The 24,989-nt window shown below is 40.3% G+C and overlaps 2 protein-coding genes across 7 annotated transcripts in view; one reads left to right on the forward strand and one right to left on the reverse strand.

Annotated features, from left to right (window-relative positions):
* The window catches only part of LDB3 (LIM domain binding 3), a 117,062-nt gene extending 94,345 nt beyond the window's left edge, over positions 1–22,717 (reverse strand). For all 6 annotated transcript variants that reach the window (XM_042779540.1, XM_033066677.2, XM_033066676.2 and 3 more), the window contains exons 1-2: positions 22,633–22,717; positions 16,381–16,511 (exon numbers count right to left, since the gene is read on the reverse strand). In XM_042779540.1, coding sequence (XP_042635474.1) covers positions 16,381–16,473 — 93 coding nt within the window. In that variant the 5' untranslated portion in view covers positions 16,474–16,511; positions 22,633–22,717. The remainder of the gene's footprint in view (positions 1–16,380; positions 16,512–22,632) is intronic.
* A 254-nt stretch (positions 22,718–22,971) lies between these two features.
* The window catches only part of WAPL (WAPL cohesin release factor), a 137,288-nt gene continuing 135,270 nt past the window's right edge, over positions 22,972–24,989 (forward strand). Inside the window, exon 1 of the mRNA XM_033065626.1 lies at positions 22,972–23,139. The gene's annotated coding sequence lies outside the window, so the exon portion shown is untranslated. The remainder of the gene's footprint in view (positions 23,140–24,989) is intronic.

The raw sequence follows: 24,989 nt of genomic DNA on the forward strand, positions 1-24,989 counted from the left end.
AGACTAGAGACACATTAAATATATATACATATACATAAAATGGATGTGGGAGAGACTGTATTTCAGGGTTGTACACTTATCTCACTGGGAAGAAAGGATGACTACAGAACTTGCTGAAGTAAACATGAATCAATACTAAGAAAATTACTTTTTCCCCTTAAAAGCTTTCACTCACTTTTCTAGCCTTCTGTAATAAATGGAACAATCAACTGGGAAACATCATCCTAGATAGTGCACACATTCAAATACAGTCACAATATGTTAATATGCCAAAGAGCCTGATGAATCTGTATAGCATAAGCTATAGACAAAATATTTATGAGTGTATAACGAGCATATTACCATAGCAGACAGTAATATTACAACACACCATTTTGTTAACCCATCATCTAAACTCTGTTGGTATCAATAATGGAAAAAGTTTATTTTTAATATAAACTTGTATCTTAAGCTATTATATACTTATTATATTTAGTATTCATACATGTGAAAATACTATATGATAGTATTTTCAGTATTTATTAACACAGATGGATGTGGCTGAAACCTGACTTAAAAGTATTCAGCACAACCGCCCTTACCAATATATTGACAGTCCTAAGCATATTTTTAGAAGTGAATTTTATTTTTCACAGAAATTGTTTTGCCTTGTTAAAAAGTACTCCTCGAGGTGGCCTGTGTTTTTATACATGGCCCTGTTGATGAAGGGCACTAATCCATATTATTACATGTACTAAATGCCAATTAATTCTCCTTTATGAGTTATGATAAATTATTATTTTAGGGTGGAGCTATACATTTTCCAAAGGGTCTTTATCACAGCTATGTTGACAGGACTTTAAGCATGGTGGTATGCTTAGTACTCCCCTGAAGTAGCTGAAGTATGTGCCACAGCAGGTGCCACAAGTAGAACATAGATTTGCTTTGACATTAAAACACAGGGTATAGAAAGAGTGCAGGGGTGTTTGATGGATTTATAAAAGCATATGTTATGAATGGTTTGGAAAAGTGGAACCTTCAGGGTACAGCATTAGAGTCAAAGCTATCTCAATTTGAAGAAATCCTGCCTTGCCATGGCAACAGCTGTTTGCACTTCATGATTGTCAGGGTATCCGTCATTAAAGAAACATTTTGACACCACTAAGGAAAAGCTCTTGGGGACAGTAAGATCAAACTATTAAAACATACTTTCTGAGCTTTTAAGGGATACATTTCTGCTGAAGAACTGTAAAAATTATACTTGTATATGTTTTAAAAAATAGAAAACATGGTTTACATTTCTTTCCCACTCTTGACCAAGCTCTCTTTGTAAAAACTTGAATCTTGAATTTTTGCACCAACTCCCAGTGTCACAGGATGATGGTAATCAATGTAGCACTTCAGGGACAACGTGGCATACAAGGTGACAGTTTTTACCAAAGGATCTTTCTGCATCTATGACTTTATGTCCCCAACCTAGATTGACTGGTTCACTCCCATAAAGCAGGAGATGAAAAGACTCTCCTCATTAGCCATAGGTAAACCTCTCTGCCAACACTCACACACTTCTTGCATCCACAAGCTGACATTTGCTCCTCTGCTTTCCACAATCAATCTGAAAATGTCAGTGTGGTTGTGATCTCATGAAAGTTTTTCCCACAATTTTTTTTTCACATCACCTAGTAATTTTGGCTTTTGCAATGTCATTCTACAAAGACATTGATTATTCCTTTACTAATACCCCAACAATAGCATAGTATTTAGTTATTTTCTTGATACATCTACAAAATCAGTTTTTGCTTTCTGTATGAATTAAGGTCACAGATCGCTTGCAAAAATTAAGAAAAATATCTAACTAGTCTGCTTGATAGTCAGTTTATGGACTTGAGTGCCAAAACTGCAACTAAAATTAATGAGCTGTAAAAAAATAACGGAATCATCCCAACTGCCACTAGGAAAGCAGCCTAGGCAACGTATACACTTCCTAGATTTGTCCTAAAATATTCACCCAGCCAGAAAACCTCAACCTCACTCTTAATTAAAGAAGCCAGAGCTAGATTCCCAGATATTAGAAAAAAAAAAAACATTCTAGCGTGGTCAGTCTCCTTAATGGAGTTATATTAGTTTATTCCAGCTAAAAATATTGCCCTTAGTGAGTGTAGAATTTCTCTTACAGAAGAATTTTAACATTAATAGCATGTTTTCCAAGCTCTTTTTATACACAAGTGATTGAGAACAGTGGCATTATCCTTCAACTCATAAGGCTCTCTTGACAAGTATATTCCCCTGGAACTTCATAGAACCAGTGGAATTATACCAGGAATAAATCTGTTCCAGTATCTTCAGTTGCTCTATTTGGAAACCAGTCATTTGCCTGACCTTCACTGCAATGCTAAAAACAGAGATTGTCTGTCATCAAGAGCCAGTGAGATTTCAGATAAAACAGAAGACATGGCTTCTGCAATGAAATTCCAGGAGTGTCCATCAAAGGCTTGCCAACAATAGCATCTCACTCAGTCAAGACTTTCATACTTTGATAAAACTGGGGGAAAGGGGATTTGACATTGGAAATTGGCTCAGTCTCAACAAATGCAAAAGAATTCTTTGACTATATTCTACTAAAACTTTTATGATTTGAATAACTTTGGTCCTTTAAAGGTCCAATAATTTCTCACTCTATTGACAATATACTTTTTGGGTTTTTTTTTCATTGGCTGTGAGGTTTTTTTACCCCTCTGGGGGAACATTCCTTCCAACTACCAGCACCACAATGTATTTAAAATAACCTATAGAGCAACACAAAATTAATCAGGTCTGTTCTAAATATCAGAGTAAATATTGTGAGCAAGCAGTGAAGTGGAAGCAGAACTTCCTTGTTTAAATTGCAATAGATTAATCTTGTGTTCACTAGAACAAAAGGACTGTTATAGAAGGACAATTGCCAAGCAAGATTTCAAACTTCTTCCTTATGGTCCCATGCCAGTATGTAGGCTTACAGTGCTCTCTCTTCTGTCAGGCTGGCATTTGTCTTGACATTATTTAATCCAAACTTAAATCTTAAAATGCCATCCCAGTCCTAGCAGAATATTGCCCAATGCTTTGATAGTGAGAGATGGCAATAGCAAAAACTTCTATTCATTTCCACATGCAGCTCAGATATCCATCAGTACATACAGTGCTTGCTAGCAGCCTCACTATCTCAGAATATACACTTACATTCGTAGTATTTGCACAGTTTGCTCAGTCTTGTAGTTCCTTAGGTTTCTACTTAGAGGATAGAAACAGTTATACATATGTTGAGACTATGGATAACAGTGGGTTGGAGTGAAGCCAACAAAAAGGTTATAATGTAACATGGTCATCTCATCTTCCAAAATGGACAACATATACTTTAATCAAAAAAACCCCTACAATTCTTGTCTCTCTCATTGGTCTTTGCAATAAATATTAATCATTTAAAAAAACCAAAAAACCCCACAAAAACAATGGATATGGAGGTGTCAGAGGTCAGAATGAAAAGGAAAAAGACACTTCAAGACAATATCAAGGATCACAGAAGTGAAAGACCTATTTCAAAGTTAAAAGGATGTTAAAATTCATGTTATCAATTTTTAAGTGCAACTTCTAGGCAGCTCTCCTTGAACATGAGGCCATGGCACTCTCTGTTACATTATCTAATTGAATGGAGGACTATAACATTGCAACCTACTTGCACTACAAAGTGACATGAGTTACCAGAGGAAGGGAGGAAAGTGTCAAGAGGCAGAGCCAACCATTGGCTATTTGTCCTTGGAATGAAGCTGCACAAAACCTACAAAGATACCATCAAAAAATCCTTGATTTTACTTATTCTGGTATGAAAACAAGATAAACTAGGCAAAAAGTAAGTAATGGTGTGACAAATGACAGAGGAAAGATTGTTATCTATACTAAGGACATTGCAAATCACTGCCTTTTTCATCTGTTCTCAGGATTTGATATATTTCTATAAAAACATGCTTTGATTGTTTGATTACTTGATTATTTGTTGTTAACAGATAAACCTAGGCATTTGCAGGTTTTAATTATTTTAACTTTACTCAATAAATACATGAAAACATTCAAATAAATACTAAGAAACAACTCTTCAGGGAGGTCACCATCATCTCTTTTAAGATGTTACAATTTAGCTTCTCTACTGACACACTGAGAAAATTATTTTTCATTGTGTATCCCTTTGCATTGCTGCAATGGTGAGAAGATATGGACACTTTCAAAAGATGACATGTGCCCTTTATTTGCAAAAAAAAAAAGCTTTGGCAATCCGTGGGCTTTTCTCAATAGTTCCTGATCCCTGTTTTGCTATTGCAAAATTGTGTTGTATGTAGTGGAAAAAGATAATATTTTAGAGAGTATTTTCTAAACATTTCTCTTTACAGCATGAGTGTATCCAAGGGCAGTAGCACACTGGTGTGGATGTATGGTAGAAATAGTGTCAGACAGTAGCAAAGATGCTTTATGGGAAGACTGAAACTAAAGACTTGTGGCATCCAGGCCAGAACATTCACTGTGGATGTTCTAAAATTAAACACCAACAAGGAAAGTTTATTCCTACCTAAACCCGTTATCTACGCATTGAACAAAGAGGCTTAACAATCAACTACAGGGTGAGAGCTCTTTCCTGGCCTCCTAAGCTTGGAGATGCATTTAATATTGGAACCCAATCCAATCTCTGCAAAACCAGTGGAGGAGGATCAAGACTTAATGGAGACAAAGAAATATTGTTTATCAGTCCTCTTAACAATTCTTCCCTCAGATAAAACTAATTAAAGGTCCAATTAAGAAGGCAAATAATGGTTAAATTATAATAAACTACTTCTTTGTGCTGCTTTATAGTCTACAAAGAGCTTCAATAAAACAAAATATAGAGACCAAATTAAGCATTTGAGCTAAATAGTCAGAGTAGCAAGAGATAAAGACATCTACCCATCCCATCAAAAGGCATGAACCTCCGATCCAGCCTGGAATTCTTTCCCTATGAGAAAGATTAGCATCTCACACTGTACTTATAAAATGTAATACTGTACAAGAGAGTGTCCTGCCTCCTTTCCAGGTTGTCTTTAGGACACATGAACTCCAGGGAATCGTGGGTGGAATGTATAAAAGATCTTATTGCAGCTGCTGCTACTGCATCTGTTCAAGGATAAATAAAGCAGCTAAGTTCTAGTTTTGGTTTCATACACTGTCAGTCCTTGACATGCATAGAAATTATATACCACCTCCTCATCTTGTCAATCACACTGCAAATATGTCTTCAGTATTGTGGAAGGGATGATCACTTTTTTTTTGGCCAGGAATGTTCCCACAAGCTGGGATAACCTCCATGGCAAGTCACACACACTGGAAAAAACCAAAATCACTTCATTTTCTTCCAGAGAGCAACCTGTTCATGTAAATTCTCAATCTTTAGACTTCTTCTTATTCTGCCTAGGAAAGAATTGGGTCTAGATAAAACTGAAGTGAAATTAAAACTAAACTAATTCACTAATTACCTAGACCTTCAAAAAAATTTATTCAGTGCTGTATCTGTTCACCACCACTTAATCCACACGTGGAATTTATGGAAATGCTCTCAATCACTATCTGCTTGCATTTTCTATATATATTTTTAAAGAAAAATAATGTGTTTTTCTATCTATGCTCAGTATATTTTCTTCAAAGAAAAAGTTGGAGATAACAATCCAAGATGACATTTTGCAGTGTGAGGAACCAGTGCTCTGAAGAAAATTAAGCACAGATATGTAAGGAAAAGGAATTGCTGCTGAGCAGGACAAATCCATCTTTTTGTGGACCATAGGATGTGTGGTTGTAAAAGGAGGAAAGTCTCTTCCAGGAATCTCAGTGAAGATGGCAACACAGAAGTGATATTGGTGTTATTTGCAGCTTGGGTTCCTTAACAGAAGCTAGAGAAGACTATTTAATAGAGTAACACATGTAATCAGAGAAACAGGAAACTCCTCAGGTTCACACAGAGCACTCATGAACTTCCATGTGGCACCATAGTTAGCCAAGTCCTTCCTGCACATTCCTTCTGTCCCTTCATGGCTCTAAAGGACATTATAACACCTTTTGGAGGGCCTAAGTCTTTGACTTCCCAAAAGTAGTCTTCATCTTTTTGCTCCTCCACTCTAAACAGCATCAAAAGCTGGGAGCAAAGAAAGGATAGCACATTTGGTGAGGCAAAATGTGGGAACAGAGCAAGGAAAAGAGGCAGGGGAAAGAGGCCACATAAGCATTCTAGGCATATGGAAGGAGGAGACAGCAGAGGACAATCTCACATGGAGAGAGGATGAACGCCAAGAGACATCAGTACTTGCAGCCGGCTGCTGCAGCTGAGGAACACAATTCTCAAGAGTGGGATAAAGTTTCCCTCAAAAGAGAGGAGAGCTTTGCTATTCCTCAGAGGTGATGCAGCCAAACAATTCTGGCACCTTAATGATCTGTTCACCCTCCACATGAGGTGCCAATAGTCTGATAGCCACAACTCTGTGCACTCAGCCTGAACTACTGAGAACTAGATGGCAAACCAGCACGTTTCAATTTTATGGCTATTGCCCTGAAAAGAAGCAGTACTAAGCAGTGGACAACCAAACTGGGAAGACATTGCAGTTCAGGTAGATGTGTTTGGCTGCTGTCCACACAACTGATGATGCTTGCAGACTGCTGACCACTTCTTGTCATGAAGAAAGCAAAGCACACATGTAATAGAGAGATCCTCATCCACCCCACCCCATACAGTTGACAAAAGGATTAAAGGATCTCATCTTGCATAATTTATTAGATAATTTAAGCAAAAACAGTGAGATAAGAATCTTTCAGATAGGGAAGGAATTTCGTCAGCAGGTTAGGAAGATACTTGTAGTTTACAAACTTTGTTAAAAAAAAATTAGCAGAAAGACTATGCTTTTTTTTTCCTCCTACAATAATTAATCTCAGCCAATACTGATGAGAAAGGCTATCTTACTTTGACTATTTCTTTTTTAAACACCTGCCATAGTACCAACTGCCCTCAGCCATTTTTGAACCAGCTATGATTAGGTAAGGAGAGAATGCTGACATTCTCAAATAGAACAGGATGGTCCCGGTGACCCCCAGGATCAAGGAAAGGCAGCCCAAATTCACCCTAATACCAGGGCATTCCGATTTGGCACTATGTACCAGAATCTGGGGTTACATGTAGTATTTTTGGAGTTTTGGATAAGATGTCCCATTCCAGAAGCTTGAGGTAAACGTAGCACTGGTTCCAATTCAAAATAGCTTCCCGAGTTACTGGATGCTTTAAATATAGCATGAGAGTCCCACAGAGGCTTCTCAAGAGTGCGCACGGCGTCCTAATCAGGCACAGTAAGTACTACAATGCATTGCAAATATTTTTATTCATGCCACAAAGACTAATTGTCACTAATGCTGGCTTCAAACTGAGAACCCACAAATTGTTTAAAGTAAGCATGTGCCCTTAAGCCTGCTACTTTTAATAAGAATAAGGGTTTATGTCTGCATTAGGTATGGCTAAGCAAGAGAGGCATGGAGCCAAAATAGCCCAGAGGCTGGAATTTGGACTCTGAGCAAGGGAAAGGTGGGAATAGGTTGAGACCACGTGAAGGGCTGTGTTCCCCTTAATCCTCAGCTGCCAATGCTACAAATCAAGTGTATTTGGAAGGATTTTGGAGAAAGGTTAAAACCTATTTATGCACTGTGTCCAGGCACTGAACACCTGTGCCGTAGATGATCATAACACCAGCTACGCACGTGGGCGGTGCAGAAAGTAACTCTACCCTCGTCGGGGGATTTGCATGCCTTCAAGACATTTGGCCCATTTCATCTTCCTAAAAGAAGAGCAAGATCTCATTTTCTTTTTGGGAAAATGGCTGCTAACCACCACTACCAAAGACAGGAGTCACCTTGTAGGAAGCCCATTCAAGATATTATCTGGAGCCATTCATAAGCTGAAAATGAACTTTTTGAAAGTACCTAAATTCCAGGTACTTTCTTCCCGTTAGTTATTGTGTGCTTTTTCTCCTGTAAATCTCTTCCAAGAATACAAACAGCTCTACACTTGGGGGAAATATTATACTCTTCATGGATCTGAAAAATGGGAGATTTTAGAAGTGTCCCCAAAGGATACCCAACAGTAAGGCTGGCCTAAGCTTCAGGGCCACCTTTATGTGACCAAGCTTTTATTTCTTTTATGAGCTGAGTTTTATGATAGTAGCTACATAAAATACTTTTTTAGAAAAAAAATCATCATCCATGCAACACATTTTGACATGTGTTACCTGTTAGGTTTTAAATATATAATGTGAATTATAGGTCAACATAATTGCCTTAACAGCACATTTATTGAGACCCTTGTCCTCACTCTGTACCAGCAAAACCAAAATTCTTTATGAATTAATGAATATAATTTATTAAATATCATAGCATACTTCTGTCAAATTAGCATTTAGGAATTTAGACAGCTGTAACAAAATCTATTTGGATATTTTGTTCTCAGATAACCTTTTTATTAAGGCATTAATTACACTAGTACAGAAGAAACAGCCCTTTAACATGCTGTGTACAGAAACCATTCTTTTCCAATTAGCATGATTCATTTCTACTAGCACAGTACTGCTGACATTGCCAGGCAAGGTTTTAAATTCATTTATTGCCTCAAAACTTGCAGTTGCAATTGACTTTTACCATGTTCAGCAGAAATTTCCCTCCTTCCTCTCCCCTTTTCAAGATCTTTCAACAGGGACTAATAATTTACCTGCATATTTATAATTTGTCTAATCTTGCAACAAAACTCAGTGGAAAAGAAGAGCATTAACTCATATTACACTTGACACTATTTAATGCTATATTATGCATTAAAATGATGGCACCTCAAGTACCCACATGCAGAACTTCTGGTTACACACAAACTGGCTACATGAGATTGCCTTCTCAGCTAACTCCAGCTTACCATGAAAGCTAGATTCTAATGAAGACTATAGCCTTTTGTACATCATTTTCATACTTCCACATTGCTACTCAAGGGTTGGTGTTATTTTGTATTTAAATACCCACACTTCTGATAGTTTTAGTGTCACATACACTTTATGCTACCAATTAGGCAACAAGATGGGAACTGCTGCTGCTAGTGTAGAAAGTCAATGTTAAGATATTTGCAGAGCTAATTTCTCCTTGTGTTCCACTGGCTGGAGAATATTTTGCAATAATGTATTCAGAATGGAGATAATGACAGAGTTATCCACTGTGTTAAGACAGTCATTTACAGAGTTCAGACAGCAGACACCAATAAAAAGTTTTACCTGAAAAAAAGCTCATTGTGCATTTTAATTATAAAGCCCTAACAGCTCAGCAGCTATAAATTCTTAATTTAATAGTTACTTCCTGATATTTACTCATTCTAAAGGATCTGCAAAATCATTAACTTTAATAATAATTATGCAAATCTGAAGACTTTCTGAAATACTACACAAACTACATTCTCATATAAGTAAACTCTAGGTCAAAGACTGAACAATGTGGCAGACCACATCATCCATTTGCCAGGGCACACTGTTAAATCTTAAAACAAGTCAAAAAAGAATATAACTAATTTGAGTTGCGGATCTGTTTCTTTAGATTAAGGAAAGGCCCTTTCCTCCCTCCTCCATAAGACTACAAGAGCTACTGTTATCCCTAGTTGTGAACTCAGTTTTTTTTTCACCAGTCTTAAGCCCAAGTTCCCCATAGCTAACACTGTTTGCCTTCCATTCAAGGAAAGAGATGCATCTCCATTCCTTTTACAGGAAAGAGAGTTGCAAAGTTACTTTATAACTGAGTTGGTAATTGCATAGATATTATACAGCCCAGTTATTTCACAGAATGAGCTTTTTCATAGATAATGCCACACAAGTATTGATGGTTCAACTACAATCCCACTCCAAATTAAGAAACACTTAAGAAAAGGCTTCAAACCCATGGGTTATGTTTTGTGTCAGAACAGTCAGAACATGAGGTTTGATGGTGTAACATCATTTAAACCAGAACCTCAGCTATTACAGATTTACTCACATTTATCTGGCCTATATTCTGTTATGTTTCTCCTGAAATTCAAAACAGATAGAATTGAAGAACATAGTCTTAAATAGACAATTTCTGCACAGTATCTGTGCAGAGCACATAATATTCCCTATACACCCCTGACCTTCAGCAGTGGACTTAGTGATTACTTTAATCACACAAAGATAATAGGGGCTGCCTTTGTCTTCCAAGTACCTACTTGATTTAAAGAAGAAATCATTTGACCAAGATCCGCAGCTAGCTACATGCTGTTCCTGAAAGTTATTCCGTCAAGTACAATACATGCATTCAAGTCACATTGCGTTATCATGCTACAGTTTAAACAAAAATTGTAATAAAACAAATAAACCTGAGTTTAAAGTTACAATAACAAACTTCATGGATTTTTCAGAATATTTTCTGCAAAGAAAGAAAACAAATCTTACTTCTATTATGACTATTAACCCAGAAGGAAAAATCTTGTGCTGGAACTGCTTTGGATACAAAATTGGGTATTTGCTGAAATCAAACCTTCTCTTAAAGTGTTAGTGGCTCTGGTGAAACATCCATTGGGATTACTTCTCAGACCTGATACAGTATTTTTGGTCAAGACAGGAAATGTTGTCTACGTCAGAATGCCTTACCTCTGAGAGCACCTGCATAGCCACATTGAAAACTCTGTTCTGTTTTACTCAGAGCAGAGACTTGAACTGCCTTTCCAGTATCTGGGATCTTTTGATCCCCAGGTGACAGAACCCATTTCTCTGGTCCCACAAGTATTATTTAAATGGAACGCAACTATAGAGTTTGCTCCCTCTCTCCTTGTCTGACATAGACAGGATACTCGTGTTTGATAAGACATGCAGCCGTATCATACAAATGCCCTACACGCTGAACTGCCATTTATAGTACAGATGCTGTCTACTGGAACATCTCAAATAAACAATACCAAATCAGGAGGCTCAGGAGTTACTTGTAGGGCTCAGGCTCACAGAAACGCAATTATTTTTGATGGAGCTGTAAACATAGCAGAACTGGCTTGCAAATTATTTTGAAAGCAAACATACCACCTCAGATAACTAGTACTCTCCTAGGATACTGACATTGTTTGCATATATAACGAATAATTGCAGGTAATAAAATTCAGAATGCTGTAACTTCAGATGAGGTGACTGTCACTTGAGAAATAATCAAGAAATTAAACAGATTATCCCAAAGAAATGCTGATGCCCACACAATAGCTGTTTTATCAAAAAAATAGAAAAGTTTTGGAGTGTTCTGAAAAGTTGGCCTGAAAGTATTTAATTTTCCTCTCATAAGGAACTATTTCGAGTTTAAGAAAACTGGAAGAATGTGAAACTGTTCAGGTGTAAGAAATTACCACAGTTTGTCTAGGCATAAGACAGTCATATTATATTCCTTCTCAGAAGCTGACTCAGTCATTTGAACTTTAAAGAAAAAGGAAACATCTCTACTGAGTAACAGTTAAAGAGGAAGACTCCTAGACTTCTAGAGGACACCAGACTGATCTGTTAGTTTAGCAGAATATCAACGATTATGAATACTAATCTATAGCTTTTGGTACTATGAAGGACTTCTTATTAGGAGGTGGCAAAAAACCCTGTCAAAGCCGCAGCTGCAGCTTTAGGACAGCTGCTCAGCAGTCTGATTCACCAAAGGTGGATGTTTAACAGGTGATGTGGTACCAGCATTTCAAGACAACTTGCTGAATTGTTTCAGTCCAGTCATTTCAGATAAACTGATTTTTCTGATTACACTTTATGCACAGCACCACATGGTCATTCAAAGGACAGCTGCAGAATGCACAGAGCCTGACCCAGATCATCTGAGGCTTCCCCTCATTCAAGAAAAGAAGAAAAAAAGTGAAGAGGGACTGCCTTTCCTCCTCAGTTGTCTGTTGTAAGGCACTGACACGCAATAGCCCACAGGAAATGAATACTCTCACATAGCTCCTCTAAAGCAAAGGCAGTGACAGCCAGAGGTTGGCATATGTATGCTAGGGAGTGGAGGAGGGACAGGAAGCAATCTGCAAGTGATGCTGATAAAAGGAAAGAGCCTAACAACAGTGAGAAAAAAAAACCTTCCTGCTCCTGCAGAGACAGACTGCAAAATGCTAGACCATGGTTTTCCCCAGACTCAAAAAGCTGTTTCAGACTGCTTGTAGCAGAGTCAGTATACAGATCAGCTAATTTAATTCCTTTTGTAGCAGTGTTTGCTATTTTCCCTTCCTGGACTTACTTCATCACCTGATTTCAACTTTTTCATCACTTAATCAAATAAAGAAAAGTATTTCTTGAATGTTTTTGCTTTGTTTAAACACTATCTCCTGCTTCAGGCTCTGGCTTTTGATTTGGAACCCAAGCAGCTAAAAAACCTCTCTAACAGGAAATACAAAACTGTGTGGATAACTGCAGAGTGAATATACAGTCATGAGTTGCCACAGTGATTTAGATAATATTTCCACTACCTCAGATAAAGACAGCTCCTTCACACGTTTCAGCTCATTGCATCACCTGCAAGTCAACCTGTCTCACTAGAAAAGTTTACTGTTCAGAAATGAAGATTCAGAATGATACTAAGACATTCGGTTATTGCATCTAGCCATGTACAATTGTACCGTCTTGGGTAACATGGCAACCGAGCACTTAGATAATTAACTATGTCCAAAAGCCTTCTTACAGAGGATTAGGTCTATAAAATTAATGAATTCTGCTTGCTTCCAGACAGTTCAAGCAGTAGGAGAAAATAAACAGCTTTGCTGCCCACGTCAATTTGGAAAGACCAGATTTATGTATATGATCATGCCACCGGTGATCGCGCTTAGCGCTGCCAACAACCTGCAAGTCTCATTCATTTCAGCAGGGCTGACAGATGCTCAGCTTTACTAAGTCTGTCACTGCTGTTTTCCTATGTCTGCTACCTGCTCATGACATTTCATGACAGAATTTGACATCTCATAACAGAATTTGACATCTCATGACAGAATTTTTCTAGTGGGTATGATGGTCTGCAGGGTGGGGACTGGAAAAATAGTTTACAGATGATTTCCCAGTGCTATTGTTAATAGTGTGTAAGATGCAGAGTAATCTTAACTCTTTCCTACTTGTTTTTGTCTCCTGTTTTCTTGTTCCCACCCCTTATGTTAGTCAGGTATTATTTTTAGATAAATAACAGCTATGCAGAACAGTCTATTTCAGGGGAACACATCTTCACCTGTCACCCAACTGACTGACTGTGACTTCTGTGCATTATGCTGTTGTCTATTTAGCAATGAGCTGATCACCTGGGCCCACCTGAATGGAAGAAAATACAGTGTCTCAGACATCATTTCAAGGATTTCTTTAGAAGTGAACTGCTATACCAAACAGCTCTGCATGATTCTCTTCCTCATCCACTGTGTTAAGAGCATTTTTCCTGAACAGAAGCATTAGCAATCCCACAATCCTGTACTGTGCTTTTCTCAGCAGGTTTCAAAGACCTCCAGGATTTCTCCCCTGCTCTCCAGGTAAAGTGTGAGGTGGGTGGGAATATGGCTGGCTGACAGAGTGCAGGTCAACAGGCACTCACCCACCTTATGTCTGTGCATGGCTAGCTTCATAATGGCACAATACTGATGTCCTCTTTCAGGAGGGTGCCTGGAAACTTGTTAGTATGATACTATAGATGGGATGAACAACCCTGTAGTGTTACACTCTTTCCTTTGTCTTTCTCAGGATCTTAGAGGCAGTGCTCTTACAGCATGACAGAAGAGCAAAAAGCCTTCACATAAAAAAGGAGGAATCTTTCTGTTCTCTGTGGCCCACTCACAGACAGTCTAATTAATTGGGGGCAGTCAGAGCGCAATGAACATGTCTGCATGTAAATCCACTCTACAGGCTTAAAAGGACACTGTGCACGTGTAGCCAAAAGAGACATGGCATATCTGATACTAAAAGCAATTATAACATTCTTTAAATTGAAGCATTTAGAGTTTAGGACTCATCTTGCACATAGAAAGTCTAATTTCATCTCAGGGCAGTTGTGGATCAAAACCAGTCCATAAATAGGTGTACAGTACCCACTAGCAACATTCAGAGCTGTGTGCCCTTTCCAAGAAGATCTTCCTCAGTTATCTTCTCTCCCCTCCTCCCCACCAGGAATATCTTAAAAATCTAAGTACAGCTTCCCTTTTCCCACCACAGTAAGACTGAAATGATGACTGAGTTCATTGGTCAACTCACTTATGAGTGCAATTTCTGATTTGTTTGGAGATATATTTATGTGATAGATGATAAAGAAAAGATTATAATGAAAAGTCATGTATTACATGTATTAAAAGTATCATGACCAGTAGGTATAATTATCCCAGCTGCCCCTGAAAAAGGTTATGTTAATTCCTGTGTGTCTGCTCTGCCCTCAGGCAGGTTCTAAAACCCAATCCCATCCCAAAACTGTAGTCCCAGCTAAAAACTGGGCCTCACTGGGAAAGGAGGTAAAAAACATTTAACAGTGCTTTCTGACACTGCTATGGCTGAAAATGCAGTCAGAGCTAATTCATCCACACCTCTGGGAATTCAACTATTGCAGTTTCACTTCTGCTCCTCCCATGCTCTCAAAAGCCCCATGAGAATCATATAGCCTTTGGGCATAGTGTTTACACTTTCACAGATTACAGTTTGAGACAATGAGCTATTTGGGAAACAACTGGCTTTTCATTACTGATTGCATCATATACAGTGCAAGTGCTACACCCATGCCCATGGCCAATAGACTCTAGGTATGACTGGATGACTCATAAGAAAATAATCAATACCATATAGTGCAGGCTACAAAGTATCATGAAAATACAGTGCCTACAAAAATATGATGGCACCTCTCTGTACTTACCTTGGGTGGGATGAGAAAAGAAATACCAACACTATTCACAGGAACAATATTAATCTGAGTTTATGAAGGGAGTGTATTTTTGTAGAAAAGGAATATTTTAAGTCATCTTTTGCTTGTTTGCTTTTGATAATACTGCCAGAACAACCTTCTTTGCAATTACTATGCTGCAAAAGGAGTTATGAAAAGTGTGTCTCATCATCATAGGCCTTAGTACTACGGTAAATGTGGCTGTGTCTTCCAAGAAAGGGATAATGTGCATAAGAACAAGGGAGATCAGATGATACAGTTTCACAGGATGAATATGAAAGAGCATAGCTAAGATTTCAGAAGCTCATCAACTGACTTTGAATCACATTTGTTGCAGAGATATAAATTTTGTACCCACAACTTAACAGACTGCATTTTTTCATTATGAAAAAACCCATAGTTTCGAAAGAAGTGTAGGTGTATTTTTTATTATTTTTGCAGTGGAGCAGACCTTCTATTTGCATTCTACTTGTTTCTCTGATTAAATCATTCTGGTATTTCTCTTACATACTGTTATGTAAGTAACCTCTCTCATCACTGTACTGCAAAATAAGCCTTCTGCAGGTGATTTGTGGAGGAACCAAGACTTCTTTAGAAAGATCTGAACATTCTAGAGCAGATTTGAGACTATCAGAAACAAGAAAAGGAGAAGGAAGGTGCCAGAAATCACATAGAACTATCTTAAAAGTTTTCTGAAAACCATCCAATGTTAAAAATATTTAAGAAACTGAGCTAATTCAGGTAATAGGAGTACTGAACTGCAACATCTGAAAATAATGCTTCATGGGGAAGAGAAAAGAAAAAGGCAGCTAGGAGATATATGGCTGCAATTGACAGATACACCACGTAATTAATTATTAAATCCATGCTGTTTGTCAGCTGCAAATGGCAGGCTTCTGCATAATTTAAGAAAGTATTTTAAGTACTGCTGAGTCTTCTGCTTGACAGGTCTAATTTTTATCCCACTATAGCACCCCATCACAAGAGGGGACATATTCCTGTCTTTGTTCAGTTTTAACACCTGACTTCACATACTTACAAGCAGTTACATGTTTATATTCTAGAAATATAATTCTGTATTCCCATTCAGAGTAATTCTACTCCCTTCCCCCCAAATTGCACCAGTGAGATCCCTATCAGCAGAAAAAGAGACAACACTGAACAGAATAGAACTGGAAGCTTACTTTAGAGAGACAATATCACCATCCATAAAAATATACTGATGAGAACGGTCTTCCTGAGGCATTGTCAATGCCAGGTTTTACTTTGAACTGGTACATTTCTAGTTCACATTATATTCTCTTCTTTCACACCTAAGTGCAAAGATCCTCAGTTCTACCAGGCCAGGTCAAAGTGCACATATGACTGCTATTTTCTAACCCAAACAAGCTCAAGAAGGTTTTTTTGCACACTTACTCTGGAGATGGTCAAGGGCATGTTGAAGTCCTTGCCCCCTTGCAGTCGGAAGCCCCACGGTCCAGGTCCATTCAGAGTCACACTGTAAGCCATGTTGTACCGCTTTCACCGGGCAAGACAGCAACAGGGCACTGCAGGACAGAAGGATGGGGCAGACAGAAAAAAGTGTGAAAAAACAGACTGAGAACAGGGAAGGGTTTTATATAATGAAAGCAATTCTCTCCCTGCCTTGCCTGCTCAGTTGTGCTCTGATACCACCTAAGAATAGATGGGAGCTATAATGCAGATGCTGATATCCCAGCTGAGTAGGGCCCATAAAAGGTTTGTAACAAGACACCTACTATGCAAAGACTTCATGACTCAGAGGTCTAATATAGTCCCCAGGGAAGGGGACAGATCTTTCTAGGTTCCTCAAGCCCCTCATGCTGCTCAGCTACTTTATGGACAAAACACATGTTTTAATAAAACAAGCAAACAAAATCCCATTCTAAAATCCCAAACACCTAAGTCTCTTCACTAACCTGTTAACAACTGCAAAGCCATTTTAAAATTCTGCTTCAGCACATGGGTATCTTGCACTGTGACGTATAATACAAGCTCCTTCTATATAGATCTTTCCCCAGGTAGCCCGAAGGGCACCAAGAAAGTGTTAATCTTCTTTTGCAATGCTTTTTTAAACTGAAAAAATATATATACATACGCATATACATACATACATAATACATATATTTAGCATCACCAAAAAAAAGAAGTCCCACAACTTCTTGTTTGGCTCCTGGTTCCACAGCCCTTGCTTTCCTTAGGAAAAATTACCATTTATTCTTCCTGAATTCAGAAAGATGTATCATGGGATACTTCTAATCAGCATTTAATTTCTGTGACAAAAGCACGGTTTCACTACATACCCATTTCATCATTTCAATACAAGTCTTCTAAAGGTGTGACACTTGAATGAAAGCTAAGGATACAAATAGTTACCTAACTGTTTCCTTAATTAATTCCTTGATTTTTTCATAGTTTACATTCCAGTTCTTAGAAATTCCAAAAAACTATAACACTTGTTCAGTAATGCTGGATAGCACTTCTGCCTTAGATTAGAAATTGCTAAACTACAGAGGGCATGAGGGTAGAGAAGAAGTTGTTGGCAGAACTACAGATATAAACATATAAACAAAAAGTTTCTGCTCTTGGGGCAAAGCTACAAAGATTAAATAATGCACACCCCTTTCAAGTCATTCTTTTGTGCAGGACCTCCAGAACCCCTCTTCTGTATCTTCACAGCATTTATCCTCCTTTATCCTCTGGTTAGAAAGAAGTTGCCATTTTATTAAAAAAGGAGGGGAAAGTCCCCCAAACATGAGTTCTATTTTTATAATCAAAAAGACAAGTAAACCCACACAATGCACTAGAGTGAGGCAGCTCAGGTTGAGCATTGATAATGGTCACCCTGCCAATACACCTGCTTAAAAACATGATAAATATCTGATGACAAAACAGCAGAGAGCAAACACTACCAGTAACTCAGTCTTTGTCTAAAGGAGATGGTCAATAATTTTTCAAAACAATGAAGCAATAAAAGTTTCTGTCCAGCACTCACAGTGCCAGAAAAGTTACTTGTACAAGGGAATAACTCATCTCTGCATAGGTACTAGACTAAACCATATAACCCTCTGTTTTAGCCAGAGGTCCACATGAAACCACAGCAATTCACACAGATTTAAATAAAAGTTACACTAAGCCAGTGGAACTGGGCCCCAACAGAAATGAAAGCAAATAGCAAGATACAGCTTGAGAATAAAGCAGGGGTTTGATGTTTCACAAATACCTGGAAGGTACATTTACATTAAGAGTATTTATAACTGTCTTTTATGAGTCCAGAACCACTGATGTTTGGATGATTACTTTGAAGAGAAGCAAAACTGACTTGTTGGACTTAAAATGGCAGAGTTTCCTGGCCTGCCAGTTTATCTAGTACTGATTTTTTATTTCAGAAAGCCACATGCACACACAAAAGTTTGAAGGTATATTCGCATTGTACTTTTCCTTCTACTTTTCCTAGGAATTCACTGCTTTTTTTAGTGTCCTTTCTTGGCTCCATTTCAAGAGTTCAGGAGAACAGAATAAAACCAGGAGTAAGATAAACATAACAAGTCATTGCTTCATTACTAAAGACAGTGTCACATAAGTATTAGAAGAGAGGCCACAGTTTCATGGACTGTGAACTCTGTGCATTTTACCTTGCTATACCTAAATCTTCAGTCATTTGTGTAAACAACAGAAAAGTGTGTGGGGGGGAAGCAAAACCCAGAACAGAATACAACCACACAACAAACTAAACAGAGCTAAGAACTAAGAAACAGATGTTGTTTAATCAAACACTATGTGCTTCTGTCCTACTTTCACATCTATAACATGCCATTTGCTTATCAGGACATCTGAAAGGATCTGAGAAATCCTTCAGGTTGAGTGGTGAGCTAACAAACAGAGTGGGCATCACATTCAGGGCTCTGTCATTTGAACGAAATGTTAAACTGAGGTCACTTGTTCCTACTCCTTTGGTTTCTGTCCATGTCTGCACGAATGCTCAGCATAGCTTGGCATTTTTAAAAGGAAAGTGTAGAGGATATGCCAGCATCCTGGTCAACATTTCCCTTCAACACATCAGCACCACAGCTCTTTCATACATCTGCACTATCCCTACCACGTGCAGTTTGGAGAAAGAATATTCCACACTTTTCTCTCTCCAAGCCTCTCTCCTGTGTCTGTATCCCCGCTCCCTGCCTGAAGAAATTTCCTAATTATGGAAATTATTGCATCCTATTACTATTACTAATAATGAAGTTAAAATGCTACGGAAGCTCAGGTTGTAGTCACAGCTCCGTCTGTTAGGGACACCCTTAGCACAGGTCTCACCTTTTAGAGACTTTCAATACAATTAGCCTCTAAATAAGAAAACTGCTGATCCCCCCAGACAGCTGTTTCAGCCCTGCCTTGTTTTCAAAGGTGAGACATCAGTACAGCAGGTACAGTGCCACCATAGCTACCAGCACAAATATCAGCAAAACCTTCTGGGAAACCAGAGACTGAAATAAACTGTGCGTACAGAACTGGCAATTTCCTTGTTCTCAGAGCCTTGTGATGTTTAGATTAGGTTTTAAGTTGGTTTACATAATTGCCTCCTAGTCTGTTTCAAAAATAATTTTTGTTTGCTCAGATAATAGTGTTTTGTTTCTCATGGTGTGCCTTCTTCCCTACATTCTCTGCCTATGTCAAAATCTATGACTTGCTGGAAGCTCACTCCCTTCAGAGAGAAGCTATGCTGAGTGCCGAGTCAGAGGAGGTCACTGATGTAAGGAGTGACATTTAAACAAAAAACATATTCCAGGAGCAGGGTGACATTTTCTCTACACATATAAAACCAGAGGATTGTCCAGATCTCCTCAGCCACCACCCCTCCTGCCCCAAGCTATTCCCAGCTGACTGATGGGAACAGTTGTGAGGAAGCTGGATGGCTACTAGGCAGAAGAGAGTGCCAGCACCCAGCAAATGTCTCTGAGCCCAAGCAGAGCTGTCCTTCCACAAGTCCAGCAGAGATGTTACACTAGCGGAAACAATTCACACGTGCTAGGAGACCCTGCTGTGCGTATTACAGTGAACTGGCTCTGGGAGAGCCACAACTGCGTGCTCGGGAGTGCACAGACACCCAGTGAATGAAATAAAAGCCACTAGTGTCAATGCTAAATTAAGGTGGAAGGAAACAAGTAATGGAAATTCCAATTGTTAAAGCTGCTACTGCTTCACAAAGCTGGACACATTAGTCAGGGGTTATATTTTAGCTGCTATGGTAGATGTACGCACAGGGGAAACTTGAATTACTGTTACGGCAGCAACAAGGCTGTATCATTTGGATCATCAAGGATTTCAGAAGTGGATTGCTTGAGAGTTTGACTTCTGAGCTGCAACAGACTATGAATCTCTGGCAAACAAAAAGATACATACAAGGTCATGGTTTCAATGTTTTACGTTGAGGTAAGTGAAAGATTTGTGTTGCACGTGAATAAACTATCATCTCCTCTTTAACGGAAAGATGTTCAAAAAGCTGGATAGACTTTCCTTTAGGAAAAAAACAAACAACACCACCACCAAAAAACCAAAACATATCAAGCAAAAAGATTGTCTCTCTTTCAGTCTCCCTCATCTGAGGGAGTAGCAGCACAAGAAGGCAGGATTTAGCTTTATGACAAACACGTCCTTTTTGTCCCATGGATTCCTGCACTGTCCCCAGTACAATTATCTACAGTCCGTCAGAAGGGTGGGAAAGCAAGGCGAATGGAGCCTTTGAAGAAACGACTCACTAGACACATGTATGAAGAAAACCCAAGCTTTGAACCAGTTGTCTAATATACGCAATTCTGGAGTTTTCCAGAGTTTTGAGTCAACCCAATGTTAAGTACATTTCACATGAAATCAACAGCTGTATGCAAGGACTGATCTTCATTGTCATCCACAGGATGAAATAGTACACATTTACTATATATTAGCTAAGCAGTGCTAAGGAATTTGAAATTGACTCATTAGAGATGGAAAAAAAATAGCTCTGAATTCCTACCTTGCCAGTGGCAAACTGAATATAAAATTAATTACCAAGAGTAAAGGTATTTTCTCCCACAAGTTTAATATTTCTTCCAAAGTAAAACTATTCCACAAAAGAGCTCATTGTGTTCTCCTTTCTTTCACTGCTGAACTCTGAACAAAGTTGAGCTAATCCTACTTATACTTCCATGTACAGCTTTGTTTCACCTATTTAAAATCCTTCCATTCTCGTGGACCTTAGGATTTCTGAGTTCCTTTTTAGCCCCTTTGTCAAGTTGTCCCAAGTCTTGATCTTTTTCAAGCCGCTAAATTTTCTATCATGCTCAGCTTCACCACATTCTGCTTTGTCAATACCTTACTAAGACCGTGCTTTGTGGGCTCCAGAAAAAGCTGGTAATGCTGGGGAGATATGCTAGAGCAATATAGTGATAGAATATTATCTTCCTTCTCTATAATATAATGCCTTCAGAAATGCAGCTCAAATGTTTCCTGTTTGGCTGTTTGCTGCTGCTGCCAGTATCTCTTTACCAATTAACTGAATTTGCTATTTACCCCTCCCTCTAGATCCTTCACCATGACTATTTTCACATTTACCAAAAAAACCACCCTGTATTTCACACTTTTTCCCCTCTACTACATGGCCTTTTTCCCCCTGCAACAACCTCCTTTCACTACCATAATAGATCTGGTATACAACACAGTTTAGTCAGAATTAAACTTCAAAAGATATGAAGATTTCATAACCGTGTTAAACTGGAAACATGTGGAGAGACAGATTCACCATGAAAGGGAAGGGGAAGATACCACTACAGACTGTTTGTGATGACTCCAGTGTGCATTAGTTAGTTCTCATCTTACCAGCTTTACCATCATTGCTTTTAAAGACGGTCACTACACCATGTAATACTTCATACTTCTGTGGCACTTACCTTCCCATGATAACAAAATGTCTCCTTTTAAGATAACGAACACCTAAACACCTGTTGTTTTTAGCATGTCCTGTTTATAAACATAACCACAGCACTTAGATTACCAGCTTTTGGTGAGAAAATGAACCAACACCTGCAAACTGGATTAAAACACATGGCTCAGTTTCTAATACATGTACTTGAGGCAGAAAAAGAAGTCTGCAAAATGTGTTGCTGCTCAGTTTTCATTGTTCTCCAACTCTGGGCTGAAACCAGGAAAGTTTACAGCAATCCTGTGACTAGTGTAACTTGTGCCTTGCTGCAGGCAGGGGAACTTAACTGACCGTCTGGCTTCAGGAAAAACAGTGAACGAAGAAAATCCAAACAAACCCAAAGACATCACCGTCAGCTGCACACAGAGCAGGGGCTGAGCTCTGACACCGAGGTCACAGCACCTCTGAGAGCACAGGCTTTGCCTCCTGTGACAGCCCCAGGTCTGGCACGGCGCGGGGAGTGGACAACGAGGAGAAGGATCCTGCGCTGTCAGTGTAATCTGGCCATCGCACATTCCTCAGGGATCACCGCAGCACGCTGATGTAGCGGTGCGCCTATACTCACAGGGATACAAGATAACTAGCAGCCTCTCAAAAGTTACACTTCAGCCTCGCCTACTCACTTCTGCCTTTCCAGTAAGGGCTCTCCCGGGTTTAATTTTCCACTACAGACACGCTGTAGTCGCGGCGCGACCCACCTTGCCCGCTCGCAGCGTCTTGCTCACCGGCACCTCCGGGCCGAGCGGCCGCCCCCGCCACCTCCGGCCGCGCAGCGCTGCCCGGGCCGCGCCGGGTGGGTCCCGCCCCGCCGGGAGCCGCGTGCCGCACCCACGGACATCGGCCCCGCAGCCAGAGGGCGGCCGTGACCGGGGCCGAGGGAAGCGCTGAGACCCCCGCCCGCCCCCGCGGCGAGGGAAGAGCCGCTGCCCCGCAGGTGGAGCCTTTTAAGCGCCCGGGCCGCCGGCAGCGCCGCGCTGAGCGAGGCGGCCGCTCCCCGTCCCGCCGCGAGGGGGCGCTGGGTGGGCGAGGCGGCGCGCGAGGGGATTTGCCTCAGGCGGTGGCGCAGGGACCGATCCGCAAGAAGCCGCTGCCGGCGGCGTGTAAATATCCGAGTTTGGGCCGAGATCACCTCGGGGCTGTGGTGGCAGAGCAGGAAGGTGACACAGAGCTGTGGGGAGCGGTTCGGCCGAGCGCCGGGGCAGCAGGTATCCCGGGGGGCGGGCGTTCCGCGTCTGAGCCCTCAGGGAAGGATGCGAGGGATGAAATGGCGGCGGGAGCGGGGGGGCTGCGCCCGCGGATGGGACCAGGAACGCTCTGGAAAGCGGCGAGAGCGGCCGGGAGGGGCTGCTGTCCTGCCCAAGTTCAGCAAAAGCTCTTGAGCCTTGTGCCTTAATGCTTTGCGGGCTTGGAGCCCGCTGCCTTCGGCCTCTTCGCTCGCCGGCGGAACACGAGTGAGAACGGTGGTTTCTTTCACTGACCCCTAGGAAAAGTGGGAGAGAGGTTGTTCCCCCCCACTGATTCACTGGTGTTGATAAACAATGGTCGTTTTAGTTAAGTGGAAAAGTTGAATCGACGTCCCGAGAGGAGACAAAGGGTTTAGAAGACAGAAAATGCAGAACGATCAATTTGATTGCCCACCAGGATACTGATGCTGAGATAAGAGATTGAGCTTTTGCATGGTCCTGCTGAGTGCTGGCAAGGACCAGGCAGCCCGCTCCATACATCCCTTATTCAGCAGTTCTGTTTGGTTTGCCTTTTTGGCTTGTGTTATTCTCCCCAAAGTAGCCTGCAGAAAGTCAGCTGTTTTCTCAGTGCAATGACAGAGCCACTGATTTATGAGTTTGTTAAAAAAAAAAAAAAAAGCCTGTTCCCAAGCGTTGAGCCGCTGGAAACGCGTGCAGTGTCCCGTGGCATCGGAGCCCCCTGGGATTTGCCCAGGAGCGAGGATCCCCGGGCTGGGAAGGTCCCGGGCTGGCTGTGCCGAGGGGCCGCGCCCGGTCAGCACCAGGGACAGGGCGGCGGGCCCGGGCGGAACCCCGCAGTGAGGGCCGGGACAAACAGCCATGGAATCGCTGGAATACACAGCCCTCTTGAGAAATTTCCCAGCTCCAGCCTGCTTAAAAGGGTCGCAGTTCAGGTTTACGGTTTCTTGTCTTATGGAACCTCAAGTGTCTTTACACTTTAAAGTACTGAGTCCTCTTTTGATCCAGTATACCGGATGCACAGACAAGGCCAGGAAAAACGGATCTAAATTATTTCTGTATTTACATTTGGCCATAATTCATATTCGTATGGATTGCGACTTAATGTTAGCTGCAAAAATAATCCACTGACAAGTTGGCTTATATCCCCAAAGGAAACATTTTGTGATGAGGTGAGCAACCTCATAAAGTAGCATATTAGGCTGGAAAGCATGATCCAGATGGTGGGAAATTATGTTTATTTCATGATGTTCTGTTAGATTATCCCATTCTATGTGTGATAGAAAAAGTCATATTTAGATTTAAGGACTTATATCTGAGCCTTTCCAAGGCTTTCAATAACCTGATTTTCTGATCCTTGGTAAAAATATCAGCAAGGATGACTGGGAATTGGCCAGTAATCCTGTTCTGATGAGTGGTGATCAGTTTTGCTTCAGACTTTGCTTTTGTTTGAAACAGGATGAGATACATTAGTTTGTATGTTTCTCCATAGGTCACTCAAGGCTGGGAAACTTGAAAGTATGGGAGCTCTACCTGCTCAGCACTTTCTAGAAGAGCCTGCAGCCTTGTTCCCAGAAACCTGTGCCTGTCATTTGGGGGGACAAAATTCTCCATCCCATTTTTATAGAAAGCACTAGTGACAGTATTAAACTTATATTTTAAATGATGTTTCAGAAATATGTTGCTTACCTACCAATGGTCTTGGAATAGTTCCCTGAAATACCTTCAGGGTCACCACTTAGTTGGAAAAGATGAGCACTGAGACTACACTGGCTAGGCCATCTTGTGCAAACAATCCTATTTGCTTTCTGAAAAGTAGCTTACTGACAGATTTAGCTGTCCATTTTCCTCAG

The sequence above is a fragment of the Catharus ustulatus genome, chromosome 8 (genome assembly GCF_009819885.2).
Source record: "Catharus ustulatus isolate bCatUst1 chromosome 8, bCatUst1.pri.v2, whole genome shotgun sequence".
NCBI classification, from domain to species: domain Eukaryota; kingdom Metazoa; phylum Chordata; class Aves; order Passeriformes; family Turdidae; genus Catharus; species Catharus ustulatus.